The sequence below is a fragment of the Neodiprion lecontei genome, chromosome 4 (assembly GCF_021901455.1).
Source record: "Neodiprion lecontei isolate iyNeoLeco1 chromosome 4, iyNeoLeco1.1, whole genome shotgun sequence".
Lineage (NCBI taxonomy): Eukaryota > Metazoa > Arthropoda > Insecta > Hymenoptera > Diprionidae > Neodiprion > Neodiprion lecontei.
Genome location: NC_060263.1, coordinates 27,879,884 through 27,894,154, shown reverse-complemented (window position 1 = coordinate 27,894,154; position 14,271 = coordinate 27,879,884). Strand labels below are relative to the sequence as shown.

The 14,271-nt window shown below is 38.4% G+C and overlaps 1 protein-coding gene across 2 annotated transcripts in view; it reads left to right on the top strand.

The window, feature by feature from the left end:
* The window catches only part of LOC107220004 (scavenger receptor class B member 1), a 43,181-nt gene that overhangs the window by 5,815 nt on the left and 23,095 nt on the right, over window positions 1-14,271 (top strand). The window contains exon 1 of one of the 2 annotated variants that reach the window (XM_015658393.2): window positions 10,950-11,760. The exons of the other annotated variant lie outside the window; for it this stretch is intronic. Within the exon in view, the coding sequence (XP_015513879.2) occupies window positions 11,535-11,760 (226 nt within the window). The 5' untranslated portion in view covers window positions 10,950-11,534. Of the gene's footprint in view, window positions 1-10,949; window positions 11,761-14,271 lie in introns of those variants that run through there. 2 annotated transcript variants of the gene reach the window in all.

Genomic DNA, 14,271 nt, shown 5'->3' with positions numbered 1-14,271 from the left:
TTTCTGCTTTATACCCATAGCAATTTCTTGGGTTTCCCCACATCGCTATAGCGGATACGTCTTTGACGTCAGTCTTTACGGAGTAATTTAATTGGTTTAAGCTTATGCGATGTTCATTGACCATTAAAATTCTTTAAAAAATAAAATAAAAAATAAAAAGCCGCGAGTTGAGTACAAAAAAACGCTTGTTGACTACTCTCCGACCATAATTAGCGACCCGAATTCGATATACGGAACTGTATAACACTTATAGTGGTATACTCAATACGCAGGCAAAGATGTTGTTCTAACCTGCGTTGAAGAACCAAGTTTATACACAGTGTAGCAGATTCAGCTAACCAGATTGAAGAAACCCGATGGAAAAAACCGCAATCAACCAACCCAGAGAGTATACAGGCGTGGGATAAAAATGTGAATCAAATAATGAACGTCATATCGAGATACACGAAAAGTGTATCAGACGATCAAGCATTCGATTTTCCTTTATATTTTTTTCGAGGCAAGCTCACAATTTGCATAACCTGGAGAATGAATCCTTCCCTGCAAATGTTGAAATCGCCAGATTCAAGTTGCGTTAAATTGATCGGAACTCCGCGTTTTTCCACATCCCTGGAGACAGGCGTATACGGATTAATGGCAATGTATCTCATCGGAATATTTTACACATCACACTCGAAAAAAATTTTACGAAAACGCCGTGAGAGAAAAATAACGAAGGTATTGCGTCGCGAATTTACGACTCAATTATATACATTTTTCAGGCTTTTTATCAATGCAGTGGGTTATTTCTGTTCGACGTGTGACACGGCTTAAAAATTGCTTATTACTTATTCTTTCTAGCTGTATGTCGTTGGTCGGTGGATTATAAATATTCTACACGAATATGCGTGTCAGCTAACAAATCTCATAATTACTACCGACTCTGTATTAACCTGTCCGGAAATATATAGTTGCCTCTCGATCGAAGTTGACAAGGTATTTGTCGCAAGACTAACCGCTCTGTTTGTCTGTGCAACATATATACGATCCGTTAATTCCGGCATGTTGCCGGCTTGTTGTTGATTTCCATAAGTAATTTGCATGCGCCAACCGATCGGAGCATACGCGTGGAAGAGATTTGTAGTTACATTGACTCACAAGTCACATGAACTTTCCTGCAATGACGTAGGGCGCTCAAAAAGTCAAGAATTATCGACTACCTACATTGAATCGTGTGTGCCTGCAATTGCCGATAATAATCGAGCAGCTCTTCATAAAATTGGCATATAATGTGTTTTGAATCGCGATTGCTGCCGATATCCTCGTCAATTAGTAGCTAAATCATCTACGATATTCATTAATTGCGCATGTCGTTCAACCGGCATAATAGAGCATAAATGATCGTTAGGTCAGTAATACGCATTAAGTTAGTATAATATTACACATGTGAATAATAATTTGAAGCTGTTTCAAACATCGGTATTGTAAAACGTATCGAAACAATTTGGGATAGCTGTAAGGCGTTAACAAATTGCCATTTTCGAACAAAGTGTCTGATAGAAATGATCGCTTCCAAATCACCGTCACGTATATTTACAGTATGATCATTTTCAGAAGATTCAAAAAGATATCATGGATTCTCTCAAATCAGGCATAAACAGAAATTGGAAGCACGGTTTGTTCAGAAAATATTTCAGAAACGAACTATTCAAAGTTGTAAGCACATATCATAAAATTTCAACTACCCGATCAAAGTAAATAAGCCTGTTTGAATCCATTTAGATTGATAAACTATATTTCCAATTTAACTGTATGTTATATTCTGATGGTCTATTTAAAACTAATTAGATATAATTTTGATATAATGAAGGTTTTTTACTTTTCGATTTCAATAATGGAAGTATCTTTAACATTCTCTCGCCCAAGATCAAATGAATCAAACTAATTGAATACAACTTTTGTCTTTATCTGATCCAATATGACAAGAATACAATTTAAGGGGGTGCTCTGATCGATTTCGACATTGACGTATATATCTCCAAGTATCAAATTCCAAGTATTTCAAATGCGAAAAACGGTTCAATAGCCCCATTCGATAGCAATTCTAAACAAAAACACTCCAACGCATTTTCACTTGCCGCAGAAATAAAGAAATGGCATGGATTTTACGAATTTACTATTGCGATTTCGTAGAATCCGTGCCATTTCTTTATTTCATCGTCAAATGAAAATGAGTTGGAGTGTTTTTATACAGAATTGTGTTGAGCTTTTCATCGCGATCGAGACACGTGGACTTCGATATTTACAGATATATATGTCAAAGTCGAAATCAACCAGGGCACCCCCTTAAATAAAGATCCGATCGTATTTAATTAGGTCAGACAACATTGACTTCGCTTCTACTATTGAAATAGAAAACTAAAAAACTTTCACGTAATAAATACTGTGACAGGTCCTCCTTTCCACCTGTTGAAATATATTTAAGAGAGTCTCGATAGTGAATTTTTTATGTTGCTGACCTTATGGAAAAGTTGTCTAATTCGGTGAGTTAGAATTCAACAGGCTGGATGTAGTTATGAATAAGTATAAGCGGCGATGTTTTAATCCAGTCCGCAAGCAAAGGACAAACCCCGGTTTTTCTTAAAGACTTTTTTTTTGGGACACAACATTTAAAAAAAATATGCTCAGATGGTTAACGTGTCGAATAGTTGTTTCCGTCAATTTGCGTAGCGATCGTAGTGTATGACATCATGAGTAGCCCATTCGTAAGTTATTGTCAATATTTTCCATCGATTTATCAAGATTTTGACGAAGTGTGTACCCATTATAATGTTTTCTAGAACGTCAAGCTTGTTTTGTTTGTTCATTTACTCGAATTAAAGCATTTACGTCAAGACGTTTTATCTGCAAAAGAACGCCCAGGATCAACGAATGGCAGAACAGTCGTACATAAGATTCATGCAAAGTTTAATGCACCGTAGGAGGAAGTGTAACGAACAGACGAGTCTGGCAGAAAAAGTCTCACACAACGCAAACGTGATCTTGACTCGCATTACCGGTTTCACAAGCCTAACTATCGCATTACGTCGAATATACAGGTATCTAATCTCTTATACAATTACTCCAAATTAGTTAGAAAATTGTTCAAACGGCTCAACTGTAGCGCACATTTCAAATTATGTACCATTACGTACCTTACACCGTTTCTGCTTTACGGGTGAAATTCGCTCGATTTATGAATCCTTTCTCCACGGCCGCACAATGGGAAAAATTTCATTTAGAGTTTGCAGAAAATTGCAGTCAGATGGAATGTTGTTTGAACAACGTTTTAAGGAATCCTGGAATTACAAGAAAATCTGGTACAACTATTTAGTGTAACCATAGCTGTAATTACTGCATAATTTGGCAATTGCAACGTAATAGCTGTTCACGTAGCTCTGAAATAGCAAACTTATGCGAATATTATATACCTGGTAGAGATTTGTTGAAGCATGTGCGATCCAGAAAGAAAACTTCGAAAAATTTTGTGAATTCAGTACAAAACTATGTTCTTAATAAATAATAATAATAACGATAATCAGATTAAAATATTTGAGGACTGTGTAGCAACTGCAGATAGAAATAATTATTCTCGCATCGTGGTCAATTTGTATTAAGTCTTCTATGGGTGTACGGTTCACGTTGTGTAGGTATCGCAAAAAAAATTTCGCATAATTCGAATCGATGTTTGTGCGAAAATTAATCATTTCCTTCCACTCTTATGCTGCAAATGCTGCAATATTAATATCAATAAGTCAATATGTCATGATGTATTACGTGTGAATTGCCACTGACATTCAACATCTCCGGGCGTGACATGCTTTACGATCTACACCATACGTGGGTACAAAGCCGGGTCATGCCCTTTACATCACCGTCGTGAATAATCATATTAGGCACCTGATTAATTGGCTAGCTAATCGCATTTGAAGTTACCAAAAGGTACTTTGCACGAATAAAATTATAAACCTGAGAATAAAAATATTTGTTATTCACGTTTATTTTCATGTTCAACACAGCTGTGTTTGTTTGTAATTTTGGTACTTCCCACTTGCCACTTTTATGGTAGGATTATAAAATTTTATATTGATCGAGGACTTACATACAAGACAAGCGTCATTTCAAACTAATAATGGTATTCACAATATCGTTATTAGTACATAATTGATTCTTTCGATCAATTTCTTTCTTCTGTTTATGTCGACAGATATTTTAAGCATTAAAAAATAAATTTATTTTGCTATCAAATTCGAAATTATTCCTAGTTTTTCATTGCATTTTTATTACAATTCACTCTTAGACTTACGGCATTCGACGTCAAGGAGTTACAGCTCTGGGTAACATTGTTAAGGTTGCTGAACAGTGCATCTCTAGAAGTTAATGCATTTTACCCTGTCAACTTCTACGTATAACATTGTCAGGGTTATGGCACGGGAGTCTCAGATTTAGAAATCATTCTATAAATTGCATTAAAATGAGTAGCGAATTGTTTCAACACGGGTTTTTCCCATTGCATATTGCCTGTTATTTACAGTACGTGGAAAAAATTCATCGTCCATACACATACGACTAGTTTACGGCACATATCATAAACTGTTCCCATCAATACACGATCCTACTTTCAAGTCGATTCTCACGGCGTGGTGTGGAATTTTTCGATCATCGAGCGGTGGAATAACCGTACGAATCTCAAGGTGCGATTTACTTAAACCGCGGCTGCAATCGACGTCAACAGCGATCTCATAACAAATAGAGTTACTATATGTATGGATATGAACCGATCGCGGCAAGTCTATTCCGATATTAAATTCACTCTAACACTGTGCGCAAGGTAGTGATTATGTATATTTTTTTCTCGTATATATTACCTATTCCGGCTTACAAGATCTTGCATCTATCGCGGCACACGTTATATTACATATGCGCAAAAAGATTGAAATCGTTGATTACAGTCACGAAACAACTGCAGCCTACATTCTGCCGGGGAAGGACACATTGATACATTTGCATAGCGATCAACAAATGCACAGACAGAGAATTGTTTGTCTGCAGTGCGGGAACTTTCTTGGAACAATTTTACAAGGTGACGATCAACGACGTCATCCACGTGGAATGGAAAAATTAGCGGCACATGATACAGTGATCAAATAATATTCGGAAATTTGAATCGGCGTTAAAAATTTCAGAGTAATTAATGAGATAGTCAACTCTTTTCGAGATGTGAGAATGCGGGTAAATCTTGCGAAATAGAAGGGCAAATAAGCGACGAAATTCAAATTAAATCTTACCAACCGATTCAAACTTCATGGATATGAATTGAGGGAAATTTTCTCAACACGTACCTACATATATTTATTAAAATTCATTATAACAAAAAAAAAGTTGCCCAATATAGCACAACGGGATTTGGGCTCAATACACGCCGCAGATCACATCAATTAATCCGTTTCCAGTTGAACAACACTTTGAGTGTCGTTTTATTTTCAACCATGTCTCTGGTCCTAGACTCATTTGGTTTATACACACAACTCAAGCAACCGTGCGATATTCTTACATCCGGCTTTCATTATACCAATTGGGGAACAGCTTCATTCCTGTTTATACGCTTATGTGTGTCCCACACGTACATCGATGTATCGGGATATTAATTGTCAGTGTGAAACAGACACTGATATTTCACTCGACTTCAACATCACACGAATGATAATGAATTTAATCAACTGTAACGGAAATAATAAAGGAAGTATGATATACAGGTTTACAACAATTATAACTAACGAAATCTATTTGAAAAAATTTCGCATACTTGTTTCCTTTGTGTAGGTATTTGGAATAGTATACAGTTCAACCGCGAGAAAAAAATCATGGTAATTATAATAATCGCGTGCTTTGGAATATTACAGCAATAAAATCTGTGATAAATGTACTTTTGACGTTCCAGGTGTATAAATTACGGTGCGTGCCATTCAAATGTCGTCACAGGATCAATAATGAAAAGAAGCATGGGTTCTTCTTTACAAATTATGCTAATAAGGTTATATGATTCTCAGCTCTGATATATTACAGACATAAAAGATACAGGAGGTATTAGAGTATAGTTTTATAATTCGCACGAGGTTCAACATTTCTTATTTACAACTCGCGATGATCCCAAATTGCGCAGTTTGGTGTATTTTGAGACTCTACTATTGAAAATATTTCTTTCCTTTTACTGAAATATTCAAAATTTTCATCGCGTACACATTTCGACTTCACATTTATTACAACATTCGCAAAATTAAAATATATTTACGATTGTAAGACAACGTTATGAAATGAGCATATCGGATTGTCAACAATTGACACGGACTTACGACAAAACCAGTTAACTATTTTTCAATGAAAAAATCTGTCTATGGTATAATCAGGGACAAATAACCGTACAATATACCGAATGGTGAAGCGTAAAAAAAGATGAAATAGATGTGAATAACAGTCAATGCTCACCATGAGATTAATCAAAGATCTCTGGTAAAAATGAGGAAACAAAAAAGCAACGAAAAATTAAAGATCTTGCACGCTCGTTAGCTACGCGAACAAATTACCGGGTTCAAGTCGAGGTGATATGTATACGATAGAAAAACATACGCGCATTTGCTTATAAATTCTAGGATCACCTAATTTATGAGTTAATAGGCAAAAAAACTACATAAAAAAGACACACACACATACAATTCATGTTCATCGATATAATCTTAAAATGACGCATTCTAATACCTGGTACAGTATTGAAAATCATAGGATAAAAAAAAGGTAATACCTTGCTCGGAAAGAACCTATCGGCAAGTTCAAAAGTACGAATACTCGCAAGGATAAATTGCGCGTTTCTAGTTCTTTTGCTTTTTCACACTTTCATCGTTCAGTGAGTCCAAAATCTGGGAAAGAAACTGAAATGCGAAACATTAAAGACTCACCGGTCTTTTCTTGATGAAAGTTGCGTCTGCGAACAAATCGTGAAGCGCAAATTTTAGGTCAATTTCTGCCGACGACACCTGGTAACCTGAGAAGAGAATATTGGGCTTAGCCTAAACACTTTTTTCCTCACTGACGTAAGCAAATCGGCTAGAAACTGATATTGACTTCACATTCTGTTATTACGATTTTTTATAACCATCTCAATTCCGTGATCTCGCCTCGTGCGGCATGTAATAAACTGTACGTTCTAAGTAATTGAGTGAGTGATCATATTTTTGCTCAACATCATAAAATGTTGAATACATCAAGATCGAACGACAGTACGAACACTATCCAAGCTTTTGCCGTCCATCATACAATTTTTCACGTGAGGTAGTTTTTTGCTCTCAAACCCGCTCGTACCAACACTGCATTGTGTATTTAAATTAAAATAAAATTAAATGTAAATGCTCATTGCACGTGTATTTTTTTCTAAAGCATATTCAGCTATGGGAATATTTTCGATTAATGTTAATTCGTTAGTTATCGATAACTGATCGTATCACGTATGTTGTACGTAAAATTGGAACTTCGGTTGTCAGATAATAATTATTCGTGAAGTCGTAAATACCTACTGTCCAATCAGCCGTTTCGAAAAATTGGGTCTGAAATCCAATGGTTTTCTTGATCGGATAATTATCATTTAGTACTGTGAAAGCCTTCTTTGGCTGTAGATAAATTCGGATCTCAAGTCATCTCTGAGGACTTACATGCCCTGTTTTTAATCCACATGAATTTATGAGCGCAGTATTACATCAGATACGTCAGCGGCCGGTCAGAGTGTGAGCAAATCCTAATGAGAACAATGAAACAAACATGCTTTGACACGTATCGGTGAACACAGTATCGAAACTATGAGGTATCTGGTCAACTTATCGTATATCACCCTGTGAAATCTGTGTCAGTAATTAGTAATGCCGTAGGCAAGAGATTATCGTGATTCCAGTCATTCCGTTGTTGTTGCATACAGGCCATGAGGAACAACAAAAGTCACACGAGTCAAACTGGGCGAAAAAGAGAAGCAAGTAAAAAAAACTTACTACCCTATGCAGTCACCGACGAGCGGAAAACCACGTCGATAAAAGTTGTTATTCACCCTCTTCGGCATGAAAAAGCATTTACGCGCGATTTCCAGTAATTTCGATTCAATCTCAGCCTCGGGAAAAACCGGTGAAAAAACAAATCGTAAAAAGGGACAACTGGAAATGATGATACGTCTATCGCGGTAGAGGTAATGACGGGAGTTCAAGAGAGCAACGAGACTCGGTAAACACGGAATCCATGATTAAAATTCTTTTCATCCGCCATATTGAATTTACGCAGAAATTGACCGTAGTCGTTGAGGCGTTATATGAGGTCATGAATCATGACGCTGGTTGTGAAGATTGATTACCCGCACCTATCAGCCACGGCAAATGAACATGCAATGATTTTTCCACATAATTCCAAATTTTTTGTCGAAACATCACACAAAGTGTGAGACCTATAGAACAGTCTCGGATAGCGTTTCTCTGTGAGGACATTTTTCAAATGTAGAAGAAAAATAAGAAGAACAAAATCATCCGTATTCCTCGCCCTTTGACCATATAAACTCGTCGTGTCAGCATGTCAGCAATTATTGATTACAGTAGGTACTGAAGCAAATATCAAATTTCACGAGTATGCAAAATGAGAAAATCTTCCGTCATCAATAAAGTCCTAATCCTAGATGTGAATTTTAATCAGACGTCAATAATCGTTCATTAGTCATGCGTCATGGATATTCCGGAAATGCCTGGTCCTAGTTTCACAGAATGAGATCATCCACCTCGATCAAGGATTATGGTCTTTCACCTGTTTTGCATTAAACTAGAAATCTATCGGTTCCGAACTCTTAGCCATGAAAATAATGGCGGTCAATAGCACTGTTCACCAGTGAAAACTATATCGTTTCTTACAATCGAACTTGCGCTGCGTTTGGAAATTGCCCGAAGCAGATTGTCCTAAGTAACCTTCGTACAGTTTACAGTAGAGGGTCACCAACTTTGATCGAACACAGGTATAACTCATTTCCTTTCGCATACTTGGTTGGTAGATTGTCTTTCATGTGAGCTGTATATTCGCGAATCTTGAACGATGTACTATATTTCCCGTGATAGAAACACTCGCCAAATAATCAAAGACCAGACTTTCAACTACTTCTATGCTTCCGAAGATTATCCCAGTGTCACTTTTTCAAGGTAACTTATATCCTTAATACCTCGGAAACGTGGTGCAATGGTGATGCGATGATCTCAGATAATTACACTGTATATGATGTAATGCTACATAACAAATGACGGAAATTAACTCGGGAAACAAACATTTGATCACCCTTCGAGCAAGAACGCTGTAACTGCCAAGTAATTGAGAAAATTTTACGATATCCCTACGACATGTACTGTGACAGTGATATTTTGAATCGTCTGAGGCTTTCTCGCGTGTAAAAACCCGTTTTTCGCGATCAATGAAGAATCACATGAATCCCCGATGATACTGATGCAATCGAATACCGCTGCGTTAAAACCATATCAAACCGGTTCCACCTTCCTCACTACAATGTTATAAGTGGAACAGAAAACTATTCGATGACAAGTTCTCAAGAATGCAAGATTGGGTAAAACTGATTGAAGATCTTTTAACGTGTAACTAACCATTGCCTCGGAAAGATTATTATACCTATATTGTGAATCTTTACTTCGACGAAATAATATATTTTCATTTCGACTAAAATAACGTTACTGAGTATATAAAAAAATGTTTCGTCACTTTCATAAGTCGGAATTTTTTTTATTTTAAATTAAGAAAATCATTCAATTTACGAAATAAGATCATTTAGTGATACATATTATGAATCAATTGTTTTCGCACCGTCGAATAATAATATTTCTCAAGACTACTCGAAACGGTAACAACTATTTTTATCTAACGCAGTTATCACAGACCTCGAAGTGGCAAATGAGTTTCGAAAAAAACAACACGTATTTTCTTCTACGGTTTTTAAAAATATGACAAACAATAGTCCGACGCTTCATTTATTCGAGAATCAGACAACAACACCCTAATGATATTTTTGTTGTCACAAGTTAATTCCACCATACATCCCTGCAAGAAATGCCGAGTCAATGCTCGGATAAGACATTCCGTACGAATAACGCAAAATAACTCAGCTTTTCCAATCAAACGGACTCTCCAAATTTTATGTCGTGAAAACCAACCCACTACATCAGTGAGATTATACCAAGGTAAATCACGAAAAAATATTTATAAAATTAGAGAATTCTTCAAATTTTCCCAAGTAGAATTTCACTACTGTTCATTTACTGAACAAATGGAAAAAAGTTTGAGAAAATCGCTGAACTCTCGAAATTTTCTCGGGTATAATCTGACTTGTGTCAGAGTGACTTGCAGTTTTCACTCGAAAAGAATGAATCTGACATCTTACTCAACAGAATTTCGAGGGAATGAAGAAATTTTTTTTACGAATAAAGAGTGAAAGAGTTTCGAGGCAGACAAGAGATTGACGAGAAGCAGCTGTTTATTATATATATGTATAAAAAGTGGGTGACATTGAAGCCGAACCACGCTGGACGGTTGCAGAATACTCTTCTAGAAGTTTACCAGGCGCAGTCTTTTACCACTTACAAAGATCGACGCGGATCGTCCAGAACTCTATGAAATGTCTCGAGCCGACAGCTAGTGACCTGAACGTTGGTATAGGCATGTGCGATAGCGGAGGAACGGCGCGCGGTCAAGGCGCGTGTCGGAGACCCTGGTGGTGGTCTCAACCTCCAGAGGTGGGGGCGAGCTGCACCTGTCGATTGGCTGTAGGTCCACGTGCGGCATCCACCTCCATTTTCATTGGGAGAGGTGAAAGTGGGGTGCGTCTGGAGATATTTTTCAAACACAGTTGGAAATTTTCGCCACTTTTGCATTGTGTCGCACGCCGTTCGCACCGGGTAGTAATATTGGAAGGAAAACGCGGTCCAAGAAACACCCGAAGAACAGCCATTCGGATAGTTGAAATACAGACAATTTTATTCGTCGGATCGTCGTAAGAATATTCAAGAGCGAAAATTACCCTCGGGATTTTCTTTACAGCTGAAATGTTTCCCGCAAGTGTAGCAACCCACGGGTATTTACACTGACTAGAAAAAGGTCGTTGCAATCCGCATCCAACGAGGAGTAAACAAGGAAGTCTACTGCATAGCTGCAGCGGGAATTCGAGTCGAAAGTCATGTGTAGAAGTTTCGAGATTTCATTGCCACTTACCGCGGTTTAGTATCGAGTTGAGCAATCATACTTTGAGTGTGGGAAACGTTTATACTCGTAAAAATCATATCGGAGACTCTCGCCTCGCGAAGGCACGACTGCGAACCTATCGGAATACAGACGAGCTTTCGGCGTCTTCGCGGTGAAGCGATCGTGCTTTTTGGCTACGTGGAGAGAGGAAGGACTGCGCTTATCTTGTTTCAAGCACCGAAGAGACTGCCAAGTGTAGTGAAATGAAGGAGGTTATCGGATTCTGGGACCGTTTTACCGGGCGCCGTTATTCCGCGGTCAACACAAACTCGTGTCCGGTATCAGACACCCTCGATGGTACGGAACCCGATTACCCGCCATCGCCGGGGAATCACAGAAGCTTGAGAAGAAAGTCTTCCGTCGTAGTGAACCAGTTCTTTAACGCCGCATTACCGGTCCACTCGGACGGACGACCAAGCTGGCCAAAAAGTAAGTTTTTATTTTCAAGAGTTCGAGGTCGCCTACAGCTTCAGCTTTTTCATTCATAGTTACGGCGGGGGTGTGTTCCACCAGCCGTCGATAAAACATTGAAAATTCGATTCGCGAGTTATTTTCGGCCTACCGCGTTTGGAATCCTTGCAGGAATTGCAATAATAAGAATGACTGAAAATTTATTTCAAAGATCGGAATGTTTCACTCGGGTAAATTGATATCTCGGGACTAGTTGGGTGTATGGAAAATTTTCAGCGTTACTGTAGCGTATTACAAATACGCTATCGGATGAACCGCTGTGAAATTATCTCACGATTCACTCGTCGCAAAAAGTGCATCGTGCGCCAAGGCATCGCGGCGAGGCGAGAGGTTCTTACTCGCATAAAATTATCCAAAATCTATAGTCAAGTAAACAATCGTGACTCAGTTCGTTCGTCAATGAATCAAAAACATGAGCGGAAAATTCCTGCTAATTGCGGTAATTCTTGGTCGATTGATACTATATATACCTGAACACCTGCATTTCAATTGCTCGAATCATAAGTAATCATAGTTACTTACATTTACACGTCTGACAAAGGAATGCTTGGTAATTTTCTTATAGACTTATGACGCTTTATTTATTATACCCGGGAATGTTCGAAAGCGTTCTACGGGCTAGCCGACGGACGTTAATCGTTCACAGTTAGAAGCTGGTACCGGTTGATCCCAGGCCAGATCAGCGGAATCCTAGCGATCGATTTAAAATAACCCATCGTCATGGAGGAAATAAAAAAATGCACGATTAACATCATGATGCTGGAAAAGGTTTAACAAAATTTGGTTCAGCCTCAGGTTTTCGTAACATCACTTACAGGTTTTTTACATCATATTATCGTTATGAGGAAATAATTACTAACAAAGTTAGCTTATACTAAATTGGTTCCTGATAGCTTTTGCATTAGTAATCCGAGGGCATCGTATATTTCGCGATTCAATATCACCCGACAACGTAATAATTATACGCGAATTAATTATTAGAATCAGAAATTCGAATGTATCGATTGTCCAGGATGAGAATGAAACTTGAAATTGCGTCGACTGGAGTTGAGAGTGATTATTTTTTTTCTTTCTCAAAGTTGAGTAAACCGTGGATAGATTTTTGGCTGCAAATCACACTTTCTAGAAGCGAAAATTGTCCGTCGTTGAATCGCGGTGTATGAGTAATAACCTTGAAAACATACCTTCGGATGTGTAACATACAATCGCCGAAAAACCCATGTTTACGCGTTACTCATACTCATTAAACTATTACAAAATCGGTTAATGCCCGTTACCTGTTACGTTACGTATCGGGCGTGTAAAATATGCGGTGAAATATTGTTTTCGTTACATAAAGGCTTTTCGCGGTGATTGACTATCGAGGACCGGTGCCAGAAAGCGAACCGAATCGAAACTGTTTCCGCCACGGAATAAACAAGCCTTCGTGGCAATGGCTTCCGGATCGGCAGCGTTGGAAGGATTATTCTTTTACAGTGCTCGACGCCTGTGCAAGTATAAGACACTTTTGGATCGGACATTGCTTACAGTAACCGCTCTTTCAATGCTAACTAATTTCCTGAATTAGCACCACCATAAACGATAACCAAACACGACGCGATCCTCATACAAAGAAGTTAACGTGCCGTTTACCAAACACATAAATCTAGCTCAGGTCGAATAGGCGGCACGAGTTGCGGACTGTTTCGCACCGCCTTCCATTCGGACAATGAAATTAGACGCAGCATCATGCGTGTGCGGCTCTAGTGCGAAACAAGGTTCGACCATTAGGTCAGCCTTGGTCTGGATGATCGGCTCGAGGAATGCGAGGGCTGAATTTTGCGTTTTGAAATACTTACACTTCGGTGAAACGTGTGCGGATCCGCTATATTGCATGGTCTCTTTGCCAACGCGATTGTGAACAGGAATATAAACGACGTTAATCGGGTATCTCCGATTTGACCGAAAACCATTCTTGAGTTATGCGCCGCGTGCAAACGTCGGTCCGTTGCAAAATAGCCGCGCTTGTCTGCAATTCGGATTTGATAATTATGCAAATTAGAAGAGGGGTAATTGTTCCTCGGCACTTCTAAGCAGCCCATCATCATACAGATGATGACTATGTTGCGCAAATCGCAGCGCCGTTCTTGCAGCGTGTAAGTCTCAGTTTGTCACGACGCTAATGAAAATTTTAATGAAACTCATTCTCTCATTTCAGGCGAATTTTTCGGTACAAATTAAAGGCTGCACCCGGGCAAGGAGTTCAAGTCACTTTTTTCAACCAAAAAATCACACACTTTTCACTTTACTCCACTGTAAGTGCATCGGCAATCTGCCTCAGGTATTTGGGTGAGCAGAAGATGCTTCCTGAAATATTGCAAGTGCACTGATCTTCATATTTCAACTTGACCGCCAGTATAAAAACTGTGCGACGATAGGAATATGAACCGTTTTGTTTCAATGCCACTCATCTAAAACTGACTTCTGTTT